Source organism: Ovis aries, chromosome 20, assembly GCF_016772045.2.
Source record: "Ovis aries strain OAR_USU_Benz2616 breed Rambouillet chromosome 20, ARS-UI_Ramb_v3.0, whole genome shotgun sequence".
Lineage (NCBI taxonomy): Eukaryota > Metazoa > Chordata > Mammalia > Artiodactyla > Bovidae > Ovis > Ovis aries.
The window spans coordinates 48,464,532-48,485,234 of record NC_056073.1 but is presented as its reverse complement, the minus strand read 5'-3'; the positions used below and the strand labels follow the sequence as shown (position 1 = coordinate 48,485,234).

At 50.2% G+C, this 20,703-nt stretch overlaps 1 protein-coding gene across 9 annotated transcripts in view; it reads left to right on the top strand.

The window, feature by feature from the left end:
• The window catches only part of FARS2 (phenylalanyl-tRNA synthetase 2, mitochondrial), a 315,728-nt gene that overhangs the window by 90,763 nt on the left and 204,262 nt on the right, over positions 1–20,703 (top strand). For all 9 annotated transcript variants that reach the window (XM_060403794.1, XM_027958611.3, XM_042237128.2 and 6 more), the window contains one exon: positions 9,226–9,357. In XM_060403794.1, coding sequence (XP_060259777.1) covers positions 9,226–9,357 — 132 coding nt within the window. The remainder of the gene's footprint in view (positions 1–9,225; positions 9,358–20,703) is intronic.

Below are 20,703 nucleotides of genomic sequence, written 5' to 3'. Positions count from 1 at the left end.
TGTCTAGAGTTTTTGGGCTAAGTTGTAGTTAATGGTTTCAGTCCTTTGTGAGATAGAGCTTATGGATTTCCTGGTTCATTCCATGCGAGGAGCAGGAGGATATGAAAATGGAATTAGCTGGAGAAAGAAAAATGATTACAGCTTTTGATAAGAATGGTAATGAATTGAGATCAGTCTCATCAATGGAGAGGAAGTGAGCAGGCTGATTAATGTCGGAATATTAATATAGTATCACTGGTCAGCCCTGATCGATGGGGCAGGATTCTTAACTGTGTGAGCGAGCCCAGCGGAAGGTTTTACACTCTGACATACTGATCACCACTGTCAGCAGCAAACTACCAACGGCTTCCTGGAGGGAGACAGTGCTTAAAGATGTGGATTCTCACTTTAATCACTTGATCTTCATGCTTTCTCTGAGAAATTTTAACATTTCCCTTTCCCCTCCAACTCTTTCTGATTTAGTTGAGATAGTATTTTTGTCTGTTTGTATAAAGACATAAAGAAAAGGGGAGATTGTTCTTAATTATGACCTAAATTTTTTAAAGATTTTGTTCATTAATTAATGACTGCCGGCTCTGCGGGCCTTTGTGCTGTGCAGGCTTTCTCCCGTTGCGGTGAGCGGCAGCCCCTCTGCTGCCCTGTGTGGGCTGGCTTCCATTGCCATGCCTTCTCCGGTTGTGGAGCACAGGCTCTCGGGCTCAGGCGCTCGGCAGTTAGCTGCAGCCCGGGGGCTCAGGAGTTGCGGCTCACGGGCTCAGCTGCTCCCTTGACAGGTGGCGTCTTCCCAGATCAGGGATCAAACCCATGTGTCCCACAGAGGCAGGCGGGCTCTTTACCACTGAGCCACCAGGGAAACCCCTGGGATCTGCATTTAAAAAATGTTTAGACACCAGAAGCCCTGCGTGGTTAGGATCCTCTTTTATTCTCGTACTCTTGTGAGCTTCTTAAAAGAACAAGTTCTTTATTGAAGTGCGATCGACAAAGAGTAAACTGGATGTATATGTCTAGAGTGTATATCAGCTACGTTTGTATGCAATAAACAACATATTTACACGGTTTTATATCTCGGCATTTGTGTACACCCGTGAAACCACTAGTAGCATCAAGCTAGTCAGTGGGTCCGTCACCCCCCCAGGTCTCCTCTGATGCCTGGTGGACTCGCCTTCGTGCGTTTCCTGTATCTCCTCACCCCGGGCAACCAGAATCTGCTTCCTGTCACTGCTGGTTCGTTTGCTCCTTCCAGGTTACGTGGGTGAGTCCTGTGATGTGTTCTCCCCACCCCCCCGCCGGCATGTCTCGCGTAGTGCGGTTATTTGCGGATTGATCCGTGTTGTAGCGTAACGTCAGTAGCTCGTGCCTTCTTTTCTGGTGAGCAGTGTTCCATCCTGCCGTTGCCTGTCCTTCCGCTGAGAGACACTGGGGTTGTCTCCAGTTCTTTTGCTGTTACAGGTAAATCCGTGCATATTCACGAACACGTCTTTGTCTGGACTAATGCCTTCATTTCTTTTTGTTAAGTGCCCAGGAGTACAATGGCTGGATCATTTGAGGTGAATTTCCGCTTTCTCGGGAGCCGCTGAGCTGTCCAGTGGCACATGAAAACTGCTTGAGCTCCGAGGCGGCCAGTGCTGAAAGTTTAGCCAGTCCAATAGGACAGGAGTGATTTGTCAAATAAACATTCAGTTACATAAGTAACTCTTCCAAAGGAACAAGGAAAAAGCAACCTGTGAGAGAAGCGGGTGATCCTGAAGGCAACAGGTGACGTGGTTATTAGCAGAATGACTCCTGAACATGTGAAGAGATGCTCAGTGTGATGAGTAATCAGGAGAAGCAGTGAAAGCTACCTGAGCCGCCCTGAGTCGCTCTGCATATGTGAGAAAGATGAAAACCCAACAGCCAGATATAAGCCTGGTCTACAGCACACAGCCTGGGCCTTACCAGCCATGTGCAGCGCTGTCCCCCTGGGAAGCTTGGCTGCTTGCTCACTCGCTCGCTCCTCCTGTGCGCCTCACTTTCCCTACCTCTAGCCTTCCCTACTTCTGTGTGAGCTCAAATATGCGGTTAAAAAGAGTCTGATTAAGATTTATTAAGCTAAGGTTTCTTCAAATGTCTTGACTGTTCATGTACTATTTAAGAACCCACTAATAACCCCATATATTGTTTATAGACATATATATATTTTTTAAAAGTACATCAGTTTCATGCTAGTGTCTTTTTCTCGGAGGCAGAGAGTGGTATTACGGAGAAGGTCCAAACCAGGCTTTCAAGTGTGTTCATAGGGTTCTGCTAAAACAAAAAGGAAATGAAGTTAAATGTGACAAAATGTGATGATTTGATAAAACTGAATAGCGAGTGTGTAGATGTTTGCCGTCTTCTCTTTCTGTCTCTTTGTTTGGAATACTTCGTGTTAAAATGGTGTAATGTAATTGTGAGGCAGGTTTCAGATGGAGATTGCTGATGCAAAAATCTTTTTATAGCCAGCTTCTCTTCACTTTCATGATAAAAGATAGGAATTGTGATATTTTTAGCAGTAATATAATCCAGTTAACACTGGAATAATACAGGGAGATGGATTGTGCTGTTCAGGGCATTTTCGAGGCAAGTAATGGTAAAGGAATTCTAATATCTCCTTGAATACAAGGAGATGCAAGCAGTCCATCCTAATGGAAATCAGCCCTGAATTGGAACGACTGATGTGAAGTCGTGATACTTTGGTTGCTGATGCAAAGAACTGACTCACTGGAAAAGACCCTGATTCTGGGAAAGACTGAAGGCGGGAGGAGAAGGGGAGGACAGAGGATGAGATGGTTGGATGGCATCACTGGCTCAATGGACATGAGTTGGAGCACGCTCCGGGAGATGGTGGAGGACAGGGAGGCCTGGCGTGCTAAATGCAGTGCGTGGGGTCGCAAAGAGTCGGACACGACTGAGCTACTGAATAGCAACCGTTCTAACATTTTAGGGAGATAGTAGTCTGTCTCAAGTCGCTTTACAAAAAAGTTCAGGATCATCTCGATTTTTCTGTTCTCAACCTATGAAGAAAATTGGTTTTAAGCCCTCCTCATTTATATCCTGCTACATGTTTCTGTCGTCACACGATCCCTCATTTGTGAGATTTGTTGTTGCTGTTAGTTGCTAAGTCATGTCCAATTCTTTTTCTGACCCCATGGGCCCCCACCAGGCTCTCTGTCCATGGGATTCTCCAGGCAAGAATACTGGAGTGGGTTGCTATTTCCTTTTCCAGGGGATCTTCTCAATCCAGCCCAGGGATTGGACCTGTGTCTCCTGTACAGGTGAATTCGGATTCTTGACCGCCGAGCCACCAAGGAAACCCCTTGTGAGGTTAGGAAGCTGCCTTGCAGTTACGCGGATGACTGAGGGGTTCTGAACTAGCAGATGGCTTCCTTTCTCTAACAGCTAGCATTTGTGTTTCTGCTACTTCTTTGTAATTTTTCATTCCTTTTGCCCCCCTCCTCTTGCTTACTCTCCTGGCCCCTCCACCTGGGTAATTCTCACTTATCCTCTGATTTCACCTCCAGTGTCCTCCAGCCAGGAACCCTCCTGGAGTCTGTGCTGAACTCCGGGGCGCGGCCTCTTCTGCGCTCCTCTGAGCTCCCTCGGGGGGTTTCACTCTGCTGGATTTCCACCGTGCTGCAGGCGTCCCCCTACTGGGTGCAAGAGACACAGTCCCAGTCTGTGCAGCTGGGAGTGTGAAGTCCCCTCCTGGGGAGGCCCGAGTGCCAAGGAAGCGCGTAGGAAAGGCGGCTCCTCCGGAGTCCAGCCAGGAGAGCTCCGAGTGGGGGACGTCTGAGCTGCCTTAGTCACTGAGAGCGAGCATCGAGCTGGACCACGTGAAGGACTGGAAAGAAGAAAAATGCGGCCACGTGGAGATGGCCGCATGGAACCAGAAAAGTTACACTTAAGTTCTCTTTGCTCCTCTTGCTCTGAAATCTTGAACTAGTCATTTAGTGCTTTAGGTCTTAGTATTTTTAAAGCCCAAGATAATCAATAGTACTGTTTCCCATGAGAATAAAGTGAGATAACATATGTGAACAAGGGCCCTTTAAAGAGATATTAAATGCATGTGTAAATATGTGAAAAAGGAATAAGGAAGGGCAGGAAAATGAAGGCAATCAAAATGGGGCTGTACAATCAAAGAACAATAGTTACGTTGGCCTGTCTTTGTTTTGCCTAGTAAGATGAGATGTAAACTTATGCCAGACAACCGCACAGAAGTTCAGACTGGCATTGATGGTGCCCTAAAAGTCTTTCTGGGCTCCAGCAGGTAATTAAACAAGCATGCACACTGCCAGACCTTGTATATGTTATAAAGATGTTCCCAGGGGTCCTGAGGATATGCATTCCTCTGAATGTAGCCTTGAACTTTCCTTTGTCTCATTATTCTTTACATTTCTATATGAATAGCTTTCAAAACTGAGCGTTGAGGTGAAAGTGTCCAGTTAGCTGTTTTCTTTATAAAAGACCATTCCCGCAGTATATGAGTTTTCTCATACACCTCTTATGCCCATGGCCAAGAATTAAGAATCTCAAGTTTTGAAACAGCAATGAAGTTATAGCATCTCTATTTCAGGCAAACATTTATTTTTAAAATGCTACTGGCTTAGACTTTTAGGTTTTAGATTTAAGACAGATCGGACTTACTGTTTCATAAATCTTCACACTTACTTTTTTGTTCATGAGACCAGAGTCAGCAAAGTAGTAGAGTGGCAATAAAGTATCCACCTGCTCAGAGAGCGCGTCTTGTCCTTGGCACTGAAGTTGGTCTGTGAAAAAGCCGTTTATTTTTTCTTTCCTTCCAGCCCTGCGATCATCCTTAACCCCATTCACACAGTTGCTGAACACCTCCAAAATCCTCCCGTACGCCTCATCTGCCCAGCCTCGCCCAGCCTGGTGCATCTTTGCCCCGCCAGGCTGATGCTGTGAACTTGAAGAGTGAGGGGCTGTGTTACAGGGGGCGGGCTGTGTGCCCTCACGGCGCTCAGGGGGGTGTGTTTGCAGCTCCCTGGGACCTGGCTGAAGGGACATGCCACGCTCTGACTTGACGTGTTTCAGGGGGTCATTTAGTTGTTTTATTTGGGGTAGGGTTGCTAGTTGCTGAGAAATGTCTCAGTAAACCTTCTGGGTACAAGCCATCTGGACGTCTTTTAGAGCGGCGGTCCCCAGCCTTTTTGGTACTGGGGACGGGTTTTGTAGAAGACAGTTTTTCCACAGACTAGGCAGGGGCGGGGGGTGGTTTGGGGATGATTCAAGCGCATCACATCTCTTGTGCGCTTTATTTCTAATCTAATGCTGCCACTCATCTGACGGGAGGTACCGATCCTCCCCTGGAGGTTGGTGCCCCTGGTTTAGAGTAATAATAGCCGTAGTAGTGATGATGACAGGGAGAGATAGTAGTTAACAGTGTCCGATGCTGCACTAAGCTCTCACACGGAGTTTCTTTGTTCTGACCTACATCTGTGACATAGGTGTGACTGTCATCTACAGTCTTAAAGGTTCGGGAGCCCAGACACGGAGCTATGGAGAACCAAGTAGCCACACGGCTCCAGGGTAGCCTGAGGCCCGGCTTGAGCCTCCTTGTGCTTTCCTAGAGGCTCAGATGGCCAAGAATCTGCTTGCAGTGCAGGAAGTCCACGTTTCATCCCTGGGTTGGGAGGATCCCCTGGAGAAGGGAATAGCTACCCAGTCCAGCATTCTTGCTTGGGAAATCCCACGGACAGAGGAGCCCGTGAGCTACAGTCCACGGGGTCGCAAGGAGTCAGACACGACTGAGCGATTGACTCTTTTGCTTTGAGTCCCCTAATTTTTACTTCCGAGCCTGTGTTAAGATGTTAGCTCTTTTGAAAGGGGAGAAAGAAGTCATTTCAGTATTATTTCTGACACTGATGTTTCCCAAAGCCATGATGTTGAAAAAAAAAAGGGGGCCTCCTCCTGGGTGTTGCCATGACTCTGTAGCTCTGACTCCCCTGTAGCTGCTCTGGTTAGAGCCCTGCCCACAACAGCATCTTCAGGTGCATTTCAGGCACCAAAGAGCACTCAGAAACTTCAGATTTAGCCCTTCTTTAATCAGCTGATGATCAGGAGCTGCCTGGGCAGGCCTCACAATTATTCAACAACTCTTTTTTAATTTATTTTTATGGTCCAAGTTTTTTTTTACCGTTTTAAATTATTAGTGTTGTGTTCCTTTGTTCTTGAAAAACAAAATTAAAAATTACAACATACTATTTCCTTGTGGCAGTTTGTTGTTATTACAGCTGCTTTAGTTTCAGGGTTGTTGTTTTTTTCCCCCACTCGCCAAAGCAGTTGATTATTTTCTGCTAACATTTCAATTGCACCAGCGTCCTAAGGCTGTTATAAGAGAGGTTATCCGTTTAGAATTGGAAAGAGAGAAAATAACCTGCAGACAGCTTTTATGCTCATGGAATTCACTGACATTTTTTTAACTTTGCTAAATTGTTTCCCTCCATCTTGTGCTGTCTGTAGCAGATGGTTTCTTTAAGAGCAGCTCAGGTAGGGCGGAGGATTCCTCACATTTTGGTCTCACTTTCTGTCCTTCCAGGCTTCCAGCCTGTCTCCCTGCTGAAGGCTGACATTTCCCTGTAGGAAGCACGGGCCCCCCAGCTAAACTAGACAGTTTAGACGAACACATTTGAAGGAGAGACGGACTGTGATCCCCTGCTGCTGGCTGGATGCATTGCTGTGGACCAGTCGCATCTCTGTGTCAGAGCCCAGCAGGCTCGGCATTGTCTGTGAGAGGCACTCCCCACTGCCCATCCTGGGACCTAGCTGTGGGCGAGTCGTGTCTGTCTCAGAGTAGCCATAGCAGTGGCTCCTCGCCCAAGGGCATGCCCTTCCCAGGGCTGTCCGCATCCAAAGGCCAGCTGTGGCCGGAACCTGAAGGCCCAACCTTTGGGCCCCAGCCCGCTGCTCCCTTCCGCTTCACTGCCCCGCTCCCCAGTTCCCAGGGACTGCATGCCAGCCCCAGGCCCCGAGCTCTCTGGACCTTCAGTCCAGCAGAGGTTCGGGGGCCTCTCAGATGCACTCACAGCTCTGATGGGGACGCACCTAGGGCTCGGCTCTCTCCAAGCCTACAGCTCTTCAGAGCTGCAGCCCCAGGCGTGCTTGGTGATGGCTTCGGTCCCCTTCTCTCGCCAGCAGGGAGCCCCTGCCGTCCCAGCGTTTGACCGCAGGCCTCTGGCCTCGCTTGGATCCCAAGCCAGCAGCGTGTGTTCCTGCAGGGGGCGAGCTCCTGGCGTCTCTCCCGATTGCGGACCCCGAGCCCAGCAACACAGAGCTTTGCCCTCTCTGCCCCTTTGCTTTCCCGGCCTGTTTCTGTCCAGGGGAAGTATTTCTCTCGTTTTGATCGCAGCCGGCCTTTGCGGTTTTCTCTGTTCTATCATGCCTGTCCTGGTATGTGGGGAACCGGAGGCTGACGGTGCGCTCTTGGCTGGGGGCGCTTGGCCTGGAAGCCGAGCGGGGTCCGTCTCCACGGTCTGCCCAGGGGAGGGCAGCGGAGGGCCGTGCTGCCCACCATCTGGTGCAGAATTCTCATCTCGGCGTTTTCTGACTGTAAACGTCGAGGAGAGGTATAAGCTGGCACGGCTCCTGCGTCCGTGAGACGGGAGCAGGGGTGACGATCGTGCCGTGTTGGCCGCCTGTCCTCAGCTTAAAGGCCGAGTTGAAGGAGGCCGTGAACCGTCTCGTGTAAGTAGCGCTGTAGCAAATAAGCAATGGACGTCAGTGACCTCAGTGTGCGCTTTAGGAACGTTTCTTTTCCTTCATATTTTTATGAAAACCCCAGAGAGTTTAGGTCGCGGTCTGATTTGCAGTGACATGCCGGTCGAAAATCACCCATTGAGTGTTTAAGTTTTTTACACACTTAATAACTTGTCACCAAAACACTTCGAGATGAATGTCGTTCTTATTTTGACCAAGATCAAGGCAGGGAGAACTGAAGGAACTTGCCTGAGGGCCTCAGCTTGGGGTGGTGGCGCTGGATTCGGTCACGCGTCTGTGGTCGCTCTCTCTGCGCACGGGGGACCCACCCATGCTTCTGGGGCCAGACACGGAGGGTCGGGGGTGGGTCTCCGTGTCACTGCATGAGAGAAGCTTGGTGTGGGATGACGTGGTGTTTCTGTGTAGGGAAGGAGGGAAACGAGAGGTGCATGCGTGTGTTTGCTCACATCTGTTAATAAAAAGGAAACCCTGGAAGTTTACCCAGTGGGATTCAAGGGGCAGAGGAGCCAGGAACCAGTATGCCAGTGAGACTTGTACACAGTGCCTTATTTTTATTTCAGTTTGATTGATGCAGCTGACATAGAGCATTGTGTTAGTATATGACGGAATGATTGGATATAGGTGTATATTGCAAAAGGGTCGCCACGGTAAGTTTACTTAACTCCAGTCGCAAACTTAGAATGTTTTTTCACTCATGGCCTGTTTATACAGGGAAATGTATTCTTTTTACAGTGTTTCGGTTTTGAACCGTGTGAATATATTACTTACTCAAAAAATTTTTTAAGAAAGCTATTAGAGCGGAGCAATATTGAGAAATATGGAAAAAGGCCTGTCTGCCGCTTGGTACAGATGCAGCGTAGAGGGCCGTGGGTCTGATTTGGATGTCGTTTGCTTTTATAGAAACTAGCAGAATGACCTGCTTTCCCGTGCGTGCATTAAGTTGCTTCAGTCACGTCCGACTGTTTGCAAACCTGTGGACTATAGTCTGCCAGGCTCCTCTGTCCATGGGATCCTCCGGGCAAGAATACTGGACTGGGTTGCCATTTCCTCCTCCAAAGGATCTTCCCGACCCAGGGATCAAACTCACATCTCATGCATGTCTTGTGTCTCCTGCATTGGCAGGCGAGTTCTTTACCACTAGCCCACCTGGGAAGCCCCCTTTCCTGTGATCTTGACCTAAGTCTCTCCTCTGCCAGGTGGCCACAGGGCTGACAGGTGATTGATTGGGTTTCAGAGGGTCCTGGAGCTACACAAAGTGTTTCTCATATTGGAAAAGATGTGCTTAGCTTTTCACAAGTGTTAAGATTTATTGCCTCCCCCTAAAGTGTTGCAAATTAATTTATTTGCTATTTATTTTACTCAGAAAATAGTCTTTCAGTGTTATCAGCTAATCTGTCATTAGCAGATTTGATCACGGGAAAGGCAAGACTGCCTGTAACACTCCGTGTCTGCTTTTCTCCGGCGTCTTTGCAGGACTGGACATCAGATGGGTGGACTGCTACTTCCCCTTCACTCATCCCTCCTTCGAGATGGAGATCAACTTCCACGGGGAATGGCTGGAGGTCCTGGGCTGTGGAGTGATGGAGCAGCAGCTGGTAAACTCAGGTACGGGAGGACCCCGCATGTGGGCCCAGGCTCTCCTGGGGGCCGTCTTCCCAGGGAGACCCACGCGCGAGCCGTCTGCGTCCACATTTGCACCCTCCTGCAGGGCTCGCCGCCCGGCCTCCGAGCCTGCATCGCCCTCCGGACTTTATTGTGCTGCCCCCTGGGAGAGCACCATCTCTCTCGCCTAGTTTTGCAGAGGCTTCCTGCTCTTGGAGCTCTTCCTTGTCAACGCCGGGTGTGGGTTTGCGCTTACAATGTGCCGTTTGTTGATCGGCTGCTTTGGGATCGCCCACAAGCCTTTGAGGCGTGTCCCACGAGAGCTGTCTGTCTTCCAGGCTATTTAGGAACAAAGCCAGCCTGTCGTCCCTTTCTTGGTTCCCACTGTGTTTGGAGCTGTGCCCCCGGTTCAGCAGGTGTTGCCTAAGTGCCGAGAACACAGTGTAAGACACGTAGGCCTGTCACGCTTGCTGGTTTGTCCTCGACCCTCACTGTTGGCTGGACCACCCGATGCGGGGGATGTGGAAGATGGGGGCTCTGATGAAAGTCTCCCTGGACTCTTTCCAGCTCTTCTCTGGAGGACCACTGTTACAGGAAAGTGGTTATTTCTAGGAACCCTCTAGGGAACCAATGGTTAGGACGCCTTGCTCTCACTGCCAAGAGCCTTGGGTCAGGGAACTAGGATCCTACAAAGCCACAGGGTCCAACCCGCCCCCTCACCACCAAAAAAATTATTTCTAAACTTAATTTCAGAGCTGTGAATTTTTTTTTTAAGTTGCTATCAGAATTTAAGTTTAAAGATGTTTTATCACATTGGGAATCCTCCAGGGGAAGTTGGCTAGGATTGGGTACCGGGGTAGGAGGGTCCCTGCATGGGCAGGAGGTGGAGGAAGGGGGCTGATGCTGACGGCCTCCACCGCCCCCCAAGCCCCCTCCCCATGTAGAAGGGCATGCCCTCTGTGACCAGGGAGTGAGGCAGCTCTGGCTCAGGCTGGTCACGGGCCTCCTGCCGCAGCAGACCGGAGGGGAGTGGGCCCTCTTGGGGACTCAGAGCTGAGGATGGACCCTGGGTTAAGGTCCAGGGGTGAGAGAATGAGGGTGGAGGTAGACAGGAGACGGGGAATTGGCGCTGCCTGGCCTGGGCCGTGGGGCCCACCCTGGGCCCAGACCCAGCCAGCTGCGGGGTTCCTCTCCACTCGGCCAGGCAAGGCTCACGGAGAGCCCAGCTCCGGGCCACACGCTCCTCGGATGGTTCTCCAACGTTTGAAGGTCTTTCCTGGAGACGAGGGAGCAGAGATGTGGCCGAGGAGGGCCTATGAATGAACGTGGGAGGTGAGGCCGTGTCTGAAGCGGCAGGAGTGACGGCCGTGTCTTCCTCAGCGTGTTGTCTAACCCCGCCAGTCTCCGTTCTTTCAAACGAGCACAGAGACGCCTCCCTCCAAGTTTCTTTCTGATGGTTTGTGGCGGCGAGCTGAGCACAGGCTCTAGCACGTAGCCAGTAAGAGCGCATCTCTGATATTATTAAACATTTTTTTTTCCCCAAATGGTAAGAGCCACTTATTAACAGAGAGCCCCCTTAGTTAGAAATGTTTAAACAGAGGCTGTCCAGCATGTCATAGAGACAGGTTCTGGTCAGGCAGAACTAGAGTTCCTCTGGCATCTTAGTATCCGTGATGCCCGACGGAGTGAATGGCTTTAGAGGCAGAAAGATTGAAAGCAGTAAGAAACTTGAGAACAAAGATACGCATCTTAATAGAAAACACAAAGCGCCAGGAGCAGATATGTGAGCTGTAATCTCTTGAGCAGGAACTAACTTAAAAAAAAAAAAAAGGTGCCTTTGTTTGTTTGGCTTTGTTTTTTAGACAAAAGACTTCTGGGATCCTAGGCTTCCTCCCAGGGGCACCTGGTGTCAGGGGCCAGCATTCAGAACGCAAGTCAGGGAGGGTCAGTTACGAATCGGCTGTCACCTCCTGAATCAGCTGTCACTTCCTCATGCATTGCCAGTGTCCTTGACAGGTTTCTATGAGGTTTATTCGCTCAGTAATTGGCTGAATATCGTCTCTGAAACAGGTTTCCAAGTCATTATTGTACATTAATGGCACTGCTGTTCTACAGTTAGATCAGCCCTATCAGGTAATTCTTGGAGGAAATGACAAAGTAGAAAAAGAAAAGGAAAAAAAAAGAGGACACCTGAGGTGCAAATATGTCTGATAAAGTCACAGGGTGGTGGGGGGTTGCTTTCCGTTGTTGGGAAACGTACACGTAAAGTTTAAATACCTCGCAAGAGAGAGAGACTGAAGATAAGGAGGAAGAGATGCTTTTATGAAAGAAATTCTGTGTGGGCTTTTCTGTTTGAACTTGAAGTTATTATGACAGAGTTCTGCTCCGTGTTGTCAGACGGGCATGTGTTTTGACGTCTGTAGTCATAATCCTTAAACTGTGCGCCAGGCGGTCACTAACCACAGACAGCGTGTGGAAGTGCCGCCAGCTTTGTTTTCTGAGTTCCCGTGGCGCGGCGCGGGGCTGGCTGGCTCTGGTCACACTGCCTCCGCTCACTTGGCCATTCTTACTGACTTTTCTCTGGCATTTCCCAAACTACCCCCCCAACCCCCCAGGTTTTAAAAATAGAAGTTCCAAGCAATGCTAAAATCAGTCGTTACAGTCTCCACCCTTACGGTTCTTACGGTTGTTCTTCAGTCACTAAATCTCGTCTGCCTCTTTGCAACCCCATGGACTGCAGCATGCCAGGCTTCCCTGTCCTTCGTTATCTCCTGGAGCTTGCTCAAACTCATGTCCATCGAGTCGGTGATGCCATCCAACCATCTGATCTCTGTCGTCCCCGTCTCCTCCCGCCTTCAATCTTTCCCAGCATCAGGGTCTTTTCCAGTGAGTCAGTTCTTCACATCAGGTGGCCAAAGTATTGGAGCTTCAGCTTCAGCATCAGTCCTTCCAATGAATATTCAGGACTGATTTCCTTTAGGATGGACTGGTTTGATCTCCTTGCAGTCCAAGGGACTCTCAAGACCCTTCTCCAACACCACAGTTCAAAAGCATTGATTCTTCTGTGCTCAGCTTTCTTTATAGTCCAACTCTCACATCCATACGTGACTACTGGAAAAACCATAGCTTTGACTATGCAGACCTTTGTTGACAAAGTGATGCCTCTGCTTTTTAATATGCTGTCTCGGTTGGTCGTAGCTTTCCTTGAGGGGCTGCCTAATGCTGAAATGCGTGGTGGCCGGAGAGGTTGTCGGGTGACACCTGCAGGTGCCAGCAGCCCACGAGATGCCCTGGAGGCTTGCTTCCATGTGGCCTTGCCAGCAAAGCTCCGGGCGGATGCTGTTACTCTCCTTCTTCCGGAGCCTCCGAAAGGTGATCAGGATTGAATGGCTGGCAGCACCCCTTGCCCAGATCTTGCTGACAATAGTCCGTTCCTATATCTGCTGCCTCAGTAGTAAATTACACGATTCTGAAGTGGCTACAAGTCCTTTCAAATAAATGATTCTGCTGAACATCGAATGAAGGGCTGGAACCAACCAAAGCAACAGCAAACAAAGCCCTGTTGTCCTGCGGTTATTTGTTTCCTTTGCAGAGGGTCCCTGCCCCCATGTGGGTTATCTCTGTGACCAAGTGCATTTAATTAAATGCATAAGATTAGATTGCTAATTTGAACAGGCAGTGAAAAGGCTTAATGACACATTTAAGTTGACTGTGGTGTATGTGTGTGTTTGTGCACAGAACAGGATTAGGCTCTTCCGGATAGCTGAGAGAATTATATCTCTTCTCCCTTGAGTTACAGCGCCTTCACCATTGCTTTCCAGCCACTGAGATCTGGTAATTGTGATGTGGGCGGCGACTGCTGTCCTGATGACTTGATTGTTTTTCCCTTGAGGAGATGTTTTGAAGACAGCAGTGAGTCATGTGTCCAAATACTACACACTTACCTCCCTTTGGGCTGACTCAGGCCGCCTCTTTCCAGGTACCGTACAGATCAGGAGCACGGAAACATCACTGGGTGACTGTGGGCTGCCATCATGCCTGGAAGGCATTTACCGTTTATTGAGAGACTTAGAAGATTGTACACAGGCCAGGGAGGAGAAAAGTCTAACGTAACCACTTTCTTTACCTCGTCATTAAAATTTAAAACTTGACTCTTTGGGGAAAAAGCCTTATGCACATGAACGTTTTCTAGTTTTAAATAATCATTCTTTTGTTCATTTGTTTGTCAAATATTTCTTGAATTACTTCTAAGGCTGTGGAAAAGCGAAAAAGCATTTTCCTGGCTGTTGAAAACAGCACTGCACAGCCAGACACAAACATAAATGGTTAGAGTGCCACGTGGCGCCGTGTCTGTAACAGAGGTGCCAGGGGCAGAGTTGGGGAAGGTGGTGCCAAGCCCTCATCCTGGTTGCACGCAGGGTAGAAGGTAAGCTCTGATTCCAGCATAAGTAAGCTTCCTGTTCGCAAGGGGTCATGTCCTGATCTTTGCCTGGACGCGCAGGTGACACGCCTGATGCGTCTGTCCCTGTCCAGGTGTGACCCTGTTTTCAGCCTGTCCCTCCCTCTGGTACTGTCGCTAAGCTCCTGCACACGGTTGTATCACGCAGTGTTACCAGTCTAAGTTGGTGAGCTCCCAGGTGGCACAGACCAAGACCGTGTGTCCCTGTTCAGACGTGAGCAGACGTGCAGCTCCTGTAATTGGCACCTTGTCTGCGTGAGGCTCTGTGACGGACAAGCCGGAAGACATGGAAAATGGTGAGAGGTGACCTCTCCCGGTAAAGCTCAGCCTGAGGTCAGGAAGCTGGGACTGTGTCATCAGAGCATGAACTCACGTGTCATTGGTTGGGGGGGGTTGGGGTGTGTGAGGAGGGAGCCCTGTCCATTGGGTAGGCCAGTGGGGGTATAGCAGGCAGCACCTCTCACTGAGGGGTCTCTGCCCCGCTGTCCAGAGTCAGCTGACCATAGACGTTTGCCTGTGTCTCTGGACTCTCAGTTCCGTTCCGTTGGCCTGTGTTCCCATCCTCATGTCCTTACTGTTATTGTTTATTTACTTTTGCCTATACTGGGTCTTCGTTGCTGTGGGCAGGCTTTCTCTAGTTGCGGAGAGCAGGGCTACTCTCTAGGTACCGCGTGCAAGCTTCTCTTGTTGCCGAGCAGAAGCTGCAGAGCACGCGCTTGGTAGTTGCAGCTCAGACTTAGTTGCCCTGCAGCGTGTGGGATCTTCCTGGACCGGGGATCAAACCCGTGTCTCCTGCATTGGCAGGCAGATTCTCAACTGCTGGACCACCAGCGAAGTCCAATGTCCACACTGTTCTGACCCCGTTAGCTTTGTAGCGATTTTTGGAATTGGGACGTGTGAGTCCGACTTTCTTCTTCCTCTGTTCGTTCTTGACTCTTTGCCATGACGTGCTCAAGTCTCCCTAATTAAACAGTAATTTTCTCCTTAAAGTTACCCTTTACGGAAAGACTTCATTCCGATACTCTATCGCCCCTCTCTCGTCTCTGCCTGTCTTCCAGTCCTTCACTGTATCAGCCAGTCCAGGGTCCATCACTCAGCTGAAGAGTTGGGACACCATGCAGGTCGAAGCCCCCGTGTGTCCCTTCCCTGTTGGCACTTCCCCCGCCCCATGAGCATTCCCTGTTCTGAATTTTGTGTTGTTACCTTGATTTCCTATGCATTTCGTAAACAAGTGAACTTTCCCCGGCTCTTGTGCTTCAACAAGTGGAATCACGCTACCCGTCCTTTCCTGCAGTTCTTCACAAGGACTGTAGACCTCCATGCGGTACTGTGACCGCTCTGTGGAGTTTCAGTTCATTCATTTTTCGCTGCTCAAATTCTAGTGGGTGGATGTGCCAGAGGTTATTCATCCGTTCTTTAACGGACATTTGACTGTTTGCAATTCTTTTGTTGTTGTTTCAAATGCTACTTGTGCACGTTTTTTGTATATCTTGCATGTATAGGACTAAGAGTTTCTTAGAGTTATGTTTTCTTTAGCTGTGGAATTGCTGGCTCAGCACTTCTGCACAGCTTGGGTGCACGCCAAGTCGCTTCAGCAGGGCCCTACTCTCTGCAGCCCCCTGGACTGCAGGCCACCAGGCTCCTCTATCCATGGGCTTCTCCAGACAAGAATCCTGGAGTGGGTTGCTGCGTCCTTCTCCAGGGGACCTTCCGGCCCCGGAGTTGAACCTGCGTCTCCCTGCAGCCCCGACATCGCGGGCGCTGTCTTTCCCGCTGAGCCACCAGGAGGCCCTCAGCATCTCAGCTTTGCTGGCCTCACTAGGCTGCTTCCCGAGGAGCCGGGCCGTTTCCACAGAAGCTCCTGTTGCTCCACACCCTGTCTAGCATGCGGCTTCGTTCAGTTTATTTGGCCAGTCTGGTGAGTCCAGAACAGTCTCTCACTGTGGTCTTGTTTACATGCAACTGCCGCTGAGGTGGATCACATTTTAGCATATTTATTTGACACATACAGTTTTTCTTTTGCTCATTTTGGGTGGGGCTCATTTTTTTAATTGATTGGTAGGAATTCATTTATTTTGAAAGCTAATTATTTGTCACTTTTATACATTACAATTATATTCTCTAGGTTGTGGCTCTTTTCTTTCTTTAAGTTGCTCTTTCAGAAATGGAATATCTGTAGTTTTTCCTTGAGTTGCTTTAGGTTTCTTTCTATAACGTCATTCTCCCAAAGAGTCGCTTCGTCAGGGAATGTGAGTGGGTGTAAGTTGGCAAGTTCTGTAAAGATAACCCTTTTGCTTGTCATGCTTGATGCTAGTGGTTTAAGTCTCTGATATTATTGCTGTATCATTCATAGTTTTCATGTAGGGCTTCTGAATACTGAATGCCATTCAAGCATCTTCCTTCTCTCTCCTAATGTTGTCAGGCTTGGTCCCGCCCTCTGTGACAGTTCTGGTGTTTGGAAGGCGGATTCTGGGATGCCCTTGTTTGACTAGGAGACATAGCTTGGAGCCTGCTTGAGCACTCCAGTTATACCATTTGCACAGAACTTGATTTGTTTCCTTGTATATTTTGCAGCTCTTCCTTATCCTGCTTAGAATCCATGCCATCCCTTGCAATATTTCTGCTATTGTAACAAAAGCAAATATTTTGGTAACTTGATTCAAGCTGTAGTTTGTATGTATGTTTTTGATGTTTTTGCAGCTGTAGTATATGTTACATACCATCTGTGGCATCATTTCTGTCCACAGGAGACTTCTGGAAAGCAGAGATTCCGCCCTGTGTCTTATTTTCATCATCTAAGGTCTTGAATATTTAGCAGATATAAAGCAGTTGTCCTGCCTCCATCAATGTGGACTTAATTTTCTATTTTCAACCATTCTGAGGCCCTGCCATGTGCTGTGCTGGAAATCGTGGGCCAGTCCTGAGGGTCCCAGTTTCGTCACCTATAAAATGAGGGTCTTAGATGATATAACCTCCAGATTTCCCTTTAGCTCCTGGATCCCATTATTTGGTCTCCTAAACAAGCCGGTTGGTTTCCCTAGTGGCTCAGTTGGTAAAGAATCTGCCTGCAATGCAGGAGACCCAGATTTTATCCCTGGACAGGAAAATCCCCTGGAGAAGGAAATGGAAACCCTCTGTAGTACTTTTGCCTGGAAAATCTCATGGAGAGAGGAGCCGGGCAGGCTACGGTCGATGGGATTGCAAAGAGTCAGACATGCCTGTGCGAGTAACTTTAATAACTTTGACCTTGAAACAAGCCAGAGTGTGTAGTATTAACACAACCCACAGGGCAGTGTGTTTTGTTTTAAAAACACCACGTGGAAAACCACACTGAAGGACTGATGCTTGCAAAGCGTGGTGCTGGAGAAGACTCTTGAGAGTCCCTTGGACAGCAAGGAGGTCAAACCAGCCAATTTAAAGGAAATCAACACTGAATATTCACTAGAAGGACTGATGCTCAACTTGAAGCTTCAGTATTTTGGCTACCTAATGCCAAGAGCCGACTCATTGGAAAAGACCCCGATGCTGGGAAAGATTGAAGGGAAAAGGAGAAGGAGGCAACAGAGGATGAGATGGTTAGATGGCATCACCCACTCAATGAACATGAGTTTGAGCAAACTCCGGGAGAGAGTGAAGGACAGGAAAGCCTGGTGCACTGCAGTCCGTGGGATCAGACAGGACTTAGCGACTAAACAACAATTGAAAATTGCGTAGCACTGGCTTTTGGTATCTCTGGTTGGTTAATCAGGTCTCTTCCCCAGACCCTTTAAAGAAACTCTCTAAGACTGTCAAAAAAATTCTAATAAGGATGCTCATCTAATTGAATTTTATTTAAACTATTTACGAGCCCCTTGCTTCCTAGAGTCTCTGTGGCTTTGCAGGCAGGCAGTGATGCGCTGCTACTCGACGGCGCAGTTTTATTTTCTCCCCTGCAAAGAGGCAATTTGGAAGTTTAGGAATTATTTATGGCACCGTGGGGATAAACACAATCTGCTAAGTTTTTTTTTTTTAAGATTCGTTTCTGCATTTTAGGCTGGAAGCAGTGTCTTCGTGCAGCAGCCATATTGTCATGCCTGTGGATAAAAGGAAGTGACATCGTCAGGCAAAAGTTTAGGCCAGATTCTCAAATTGTGTTTTTAATGGACGTAATTCAGGAGCTGACCAAGTGTAGCATCTCTCAGACCATATGACTTAGAATGCTCATATTATTAGGGGTTTCATAGGAAAAAGGAGGAAAAGGACATGGCAACCACACCAGTCCTCTAACCTGGGAAATTCCATGGACAGAGGAGCCTGGCCGGCTACAGTCCATGGATTTGCAAAGAGTTGGACACGACTGAGCGGCTGAACAACAAAACACAGGAAAAAGAAGACTGGCTACTCAGCAAAGTGTGGGACAGAGTGAGTTGGAAAAGCCGTGTGTCTGTCTAGTGGACGGTGTCTCTGAGCTGGGCGAGCAAGCAGAGCCCGTGCCTGAGGGACTCAGAGTCCTGCCGGGAAAAGGTCCCTTCCGTAGGCTGCATCCCCAGGACACCTGGAGTGACGCCTGTCCGTCGGCTGCTGGGTTGCCCGTGAACTGGGAGGCCTGCAGCGGTGTGGTTTGGGGCAGTAATGACAAAGCACGGTAAGATAATTCTTCTTCCTTTCTACCTTGAGGAGTGCTTTCAGTGCGAAGGGAAGCAGCCAGTATCAACATTCATAATTTAGCACAGTCATTTGGTATTTTAGGCTGTTTGTCTACAGAGTCCTAGAAATGGAGGGTTTGTGGGTTTTGAAGGCATTAGGAGGGGAAAGCTCTCAAAACCCATTATTGGATGCTTCCAGGTATTAGATAAGCCTGTCCCTCCTCCGTCTGCTCCTTCAATACAGAAGGAGTATTGGCCTGGCAGGTGCCACGCAAGGGGCCGCGGACACAGAGGGGTTTCTGCCTCCTAGGGGCACCCAGTCCGGTGGCAGGGACGGCAGGTCGCGAGCTGTGTCCCTGGGGCTGTGGTGACAGTCGGAAGAGGGGGAGGCTCCTCGAGAGGCAGGCAAGGCTTACCCAGGGCCATGACGCGGGCCCTGAGCCGGGAGCAGGCTCCGTGATGGCGCAGGGAGGAGGGGGTCTTTCCAGGGAAAGAGCCGGGGCTGGGCCGGACACACAGGTGGGCGGCCTCACTGCAGGTTCTTAGAGACAGATCAGTGTGGAGCGCTGGGAGAAGCCGGGCCGGGCACCAGGTGGAGGCCGAGGTCCGCCCTGGAAGGGCGTGGAGGGCAAGACAAGGACCTGCCCTTTCACCTTGGGGGGAGCACGCGGTTGAGACTGAAGCACTGTTGAGAGTGAGTCCAAGAAATGCAGCTTCAACGGCAGGAGGCCAGGTGCACGGTCTGGACGGAGTGTGGCAGCGCCGTGGGGGATGGAGGGCCCCAGGGTCCCCTCCGGGTCCGTGCGCCCACGGCCCGACCTCGGTGCGGTGAAGATGGCACCCTGTCGGGGGCAGCGGGTCTTGCATGCAGCTCTCCTGGGCTTCGTCGACACGCAGAACTCGGGTGTGCGCACCCGCGTGCGCCCTCCAGAGGACCGCAGCGGGTTCCAGTGCCCTCCCTTGCCCCCCCCCCCACCCCGCTTTGGTACCTTCAGTTACCTTAGTAACCAGCGTAGCGCCTTCCTTCATCTTGGAGGTTTGAAGAGGAGGCAGATCTCCTCGGAGGTTAAAGAGCTGACCTCTTACTCCTGTTGTAGAGAGTGCTCTTCTGGATGCTGTGGGCCGCCAGCCCTGAGGAAACTGGGTTCCCTCCGAGGGGACGTGCACGTGCCGGGGGCTCCGGATGCTGGCTCAGGCTCCCCTTGGCGGGCCTCCCCGGGTCCTCCCTGCGCCCAGGCCTGTCTGCTTCCCGACGAGGAGCAGCATGACCGCGTGCAGGAGGGGGTCTGTGGGGTCCTGGGGTACAGTAGAGACCTGTGCCTCCAAGGGAGACCCGAAGGGGTCCTTGGGCTCGTCCCTCCTCCAGGTCTGTGGCCCTGTCGCTGGTTCGTGCCGTCGGGGCCCGTCCTCCTTGGCCACGGCTGGTGACTTCCGTGCCGGCCATGGAGGGGCCTGGGCGCTGGAGCGTCTCGTTGGTTGCACATCCCTCCTGCGTCCTGTCTTGGTGGTGCTGGAAGAGTGACGTGGGGAGGACCCGGGGTGGGGGGCACAGAAAAGACTCCCTCCTTCTGGGGCTTCCTGGCTGCAGCCAACTCTTCCCTCAACCACTACGGGGAGGTGTACAGAAAATACCCTGCAGAAAATACCAGGAGCTTCAGACCAGAAAGAGGGACCTTCACTGGCAAATCCATTTATCCCTTACCGGCCCTGAATCCCCGTGCCTGATTGAGAAGATGAGAATAACAACAGGCGCCTCACTGATGTGGGACGGAACAGATTAGCCCGTGGGTATAACGTGCTCAGCCCAGTGTCTTGGGCTCAGTCGCTCAGTCACGTCCGACTCTGTGACCCATGGACCATGCTCCCCCAGGCTCCTCTGTCCATGGGATTCTCCAGGCAAGAACGCTGGAGTAGGTAGTCATTCCCTCCTCCAGGGGATCTTCCTGACCCAGGGATTGAACCCGTGTCTCCTGTGTCTCTTGCACTGTCAGGCAGATTCTTTACCCACTGAGCCACCTGGGAAGCCCCAGCCACGCGTCTGGTGTTCGGTAAATGATCAAAAAGCGTTAGATCCTTGCTCCTCTTACCTTACGCCTTCCGTCTTTTGGAGAGAAGTTGAAAACGATTCCAGGCGTCATTCACTCCATGCGTCTCCTAAAGTTGCCCATCGGCGTCTGCAGCCGCTTATGTAAGGGCGGTTTCTTTCTGGGGTGGGTGCAGAGGAAGACACGAGATGCTCCCAGGCCCCTGTGATGTGGAAAGGTT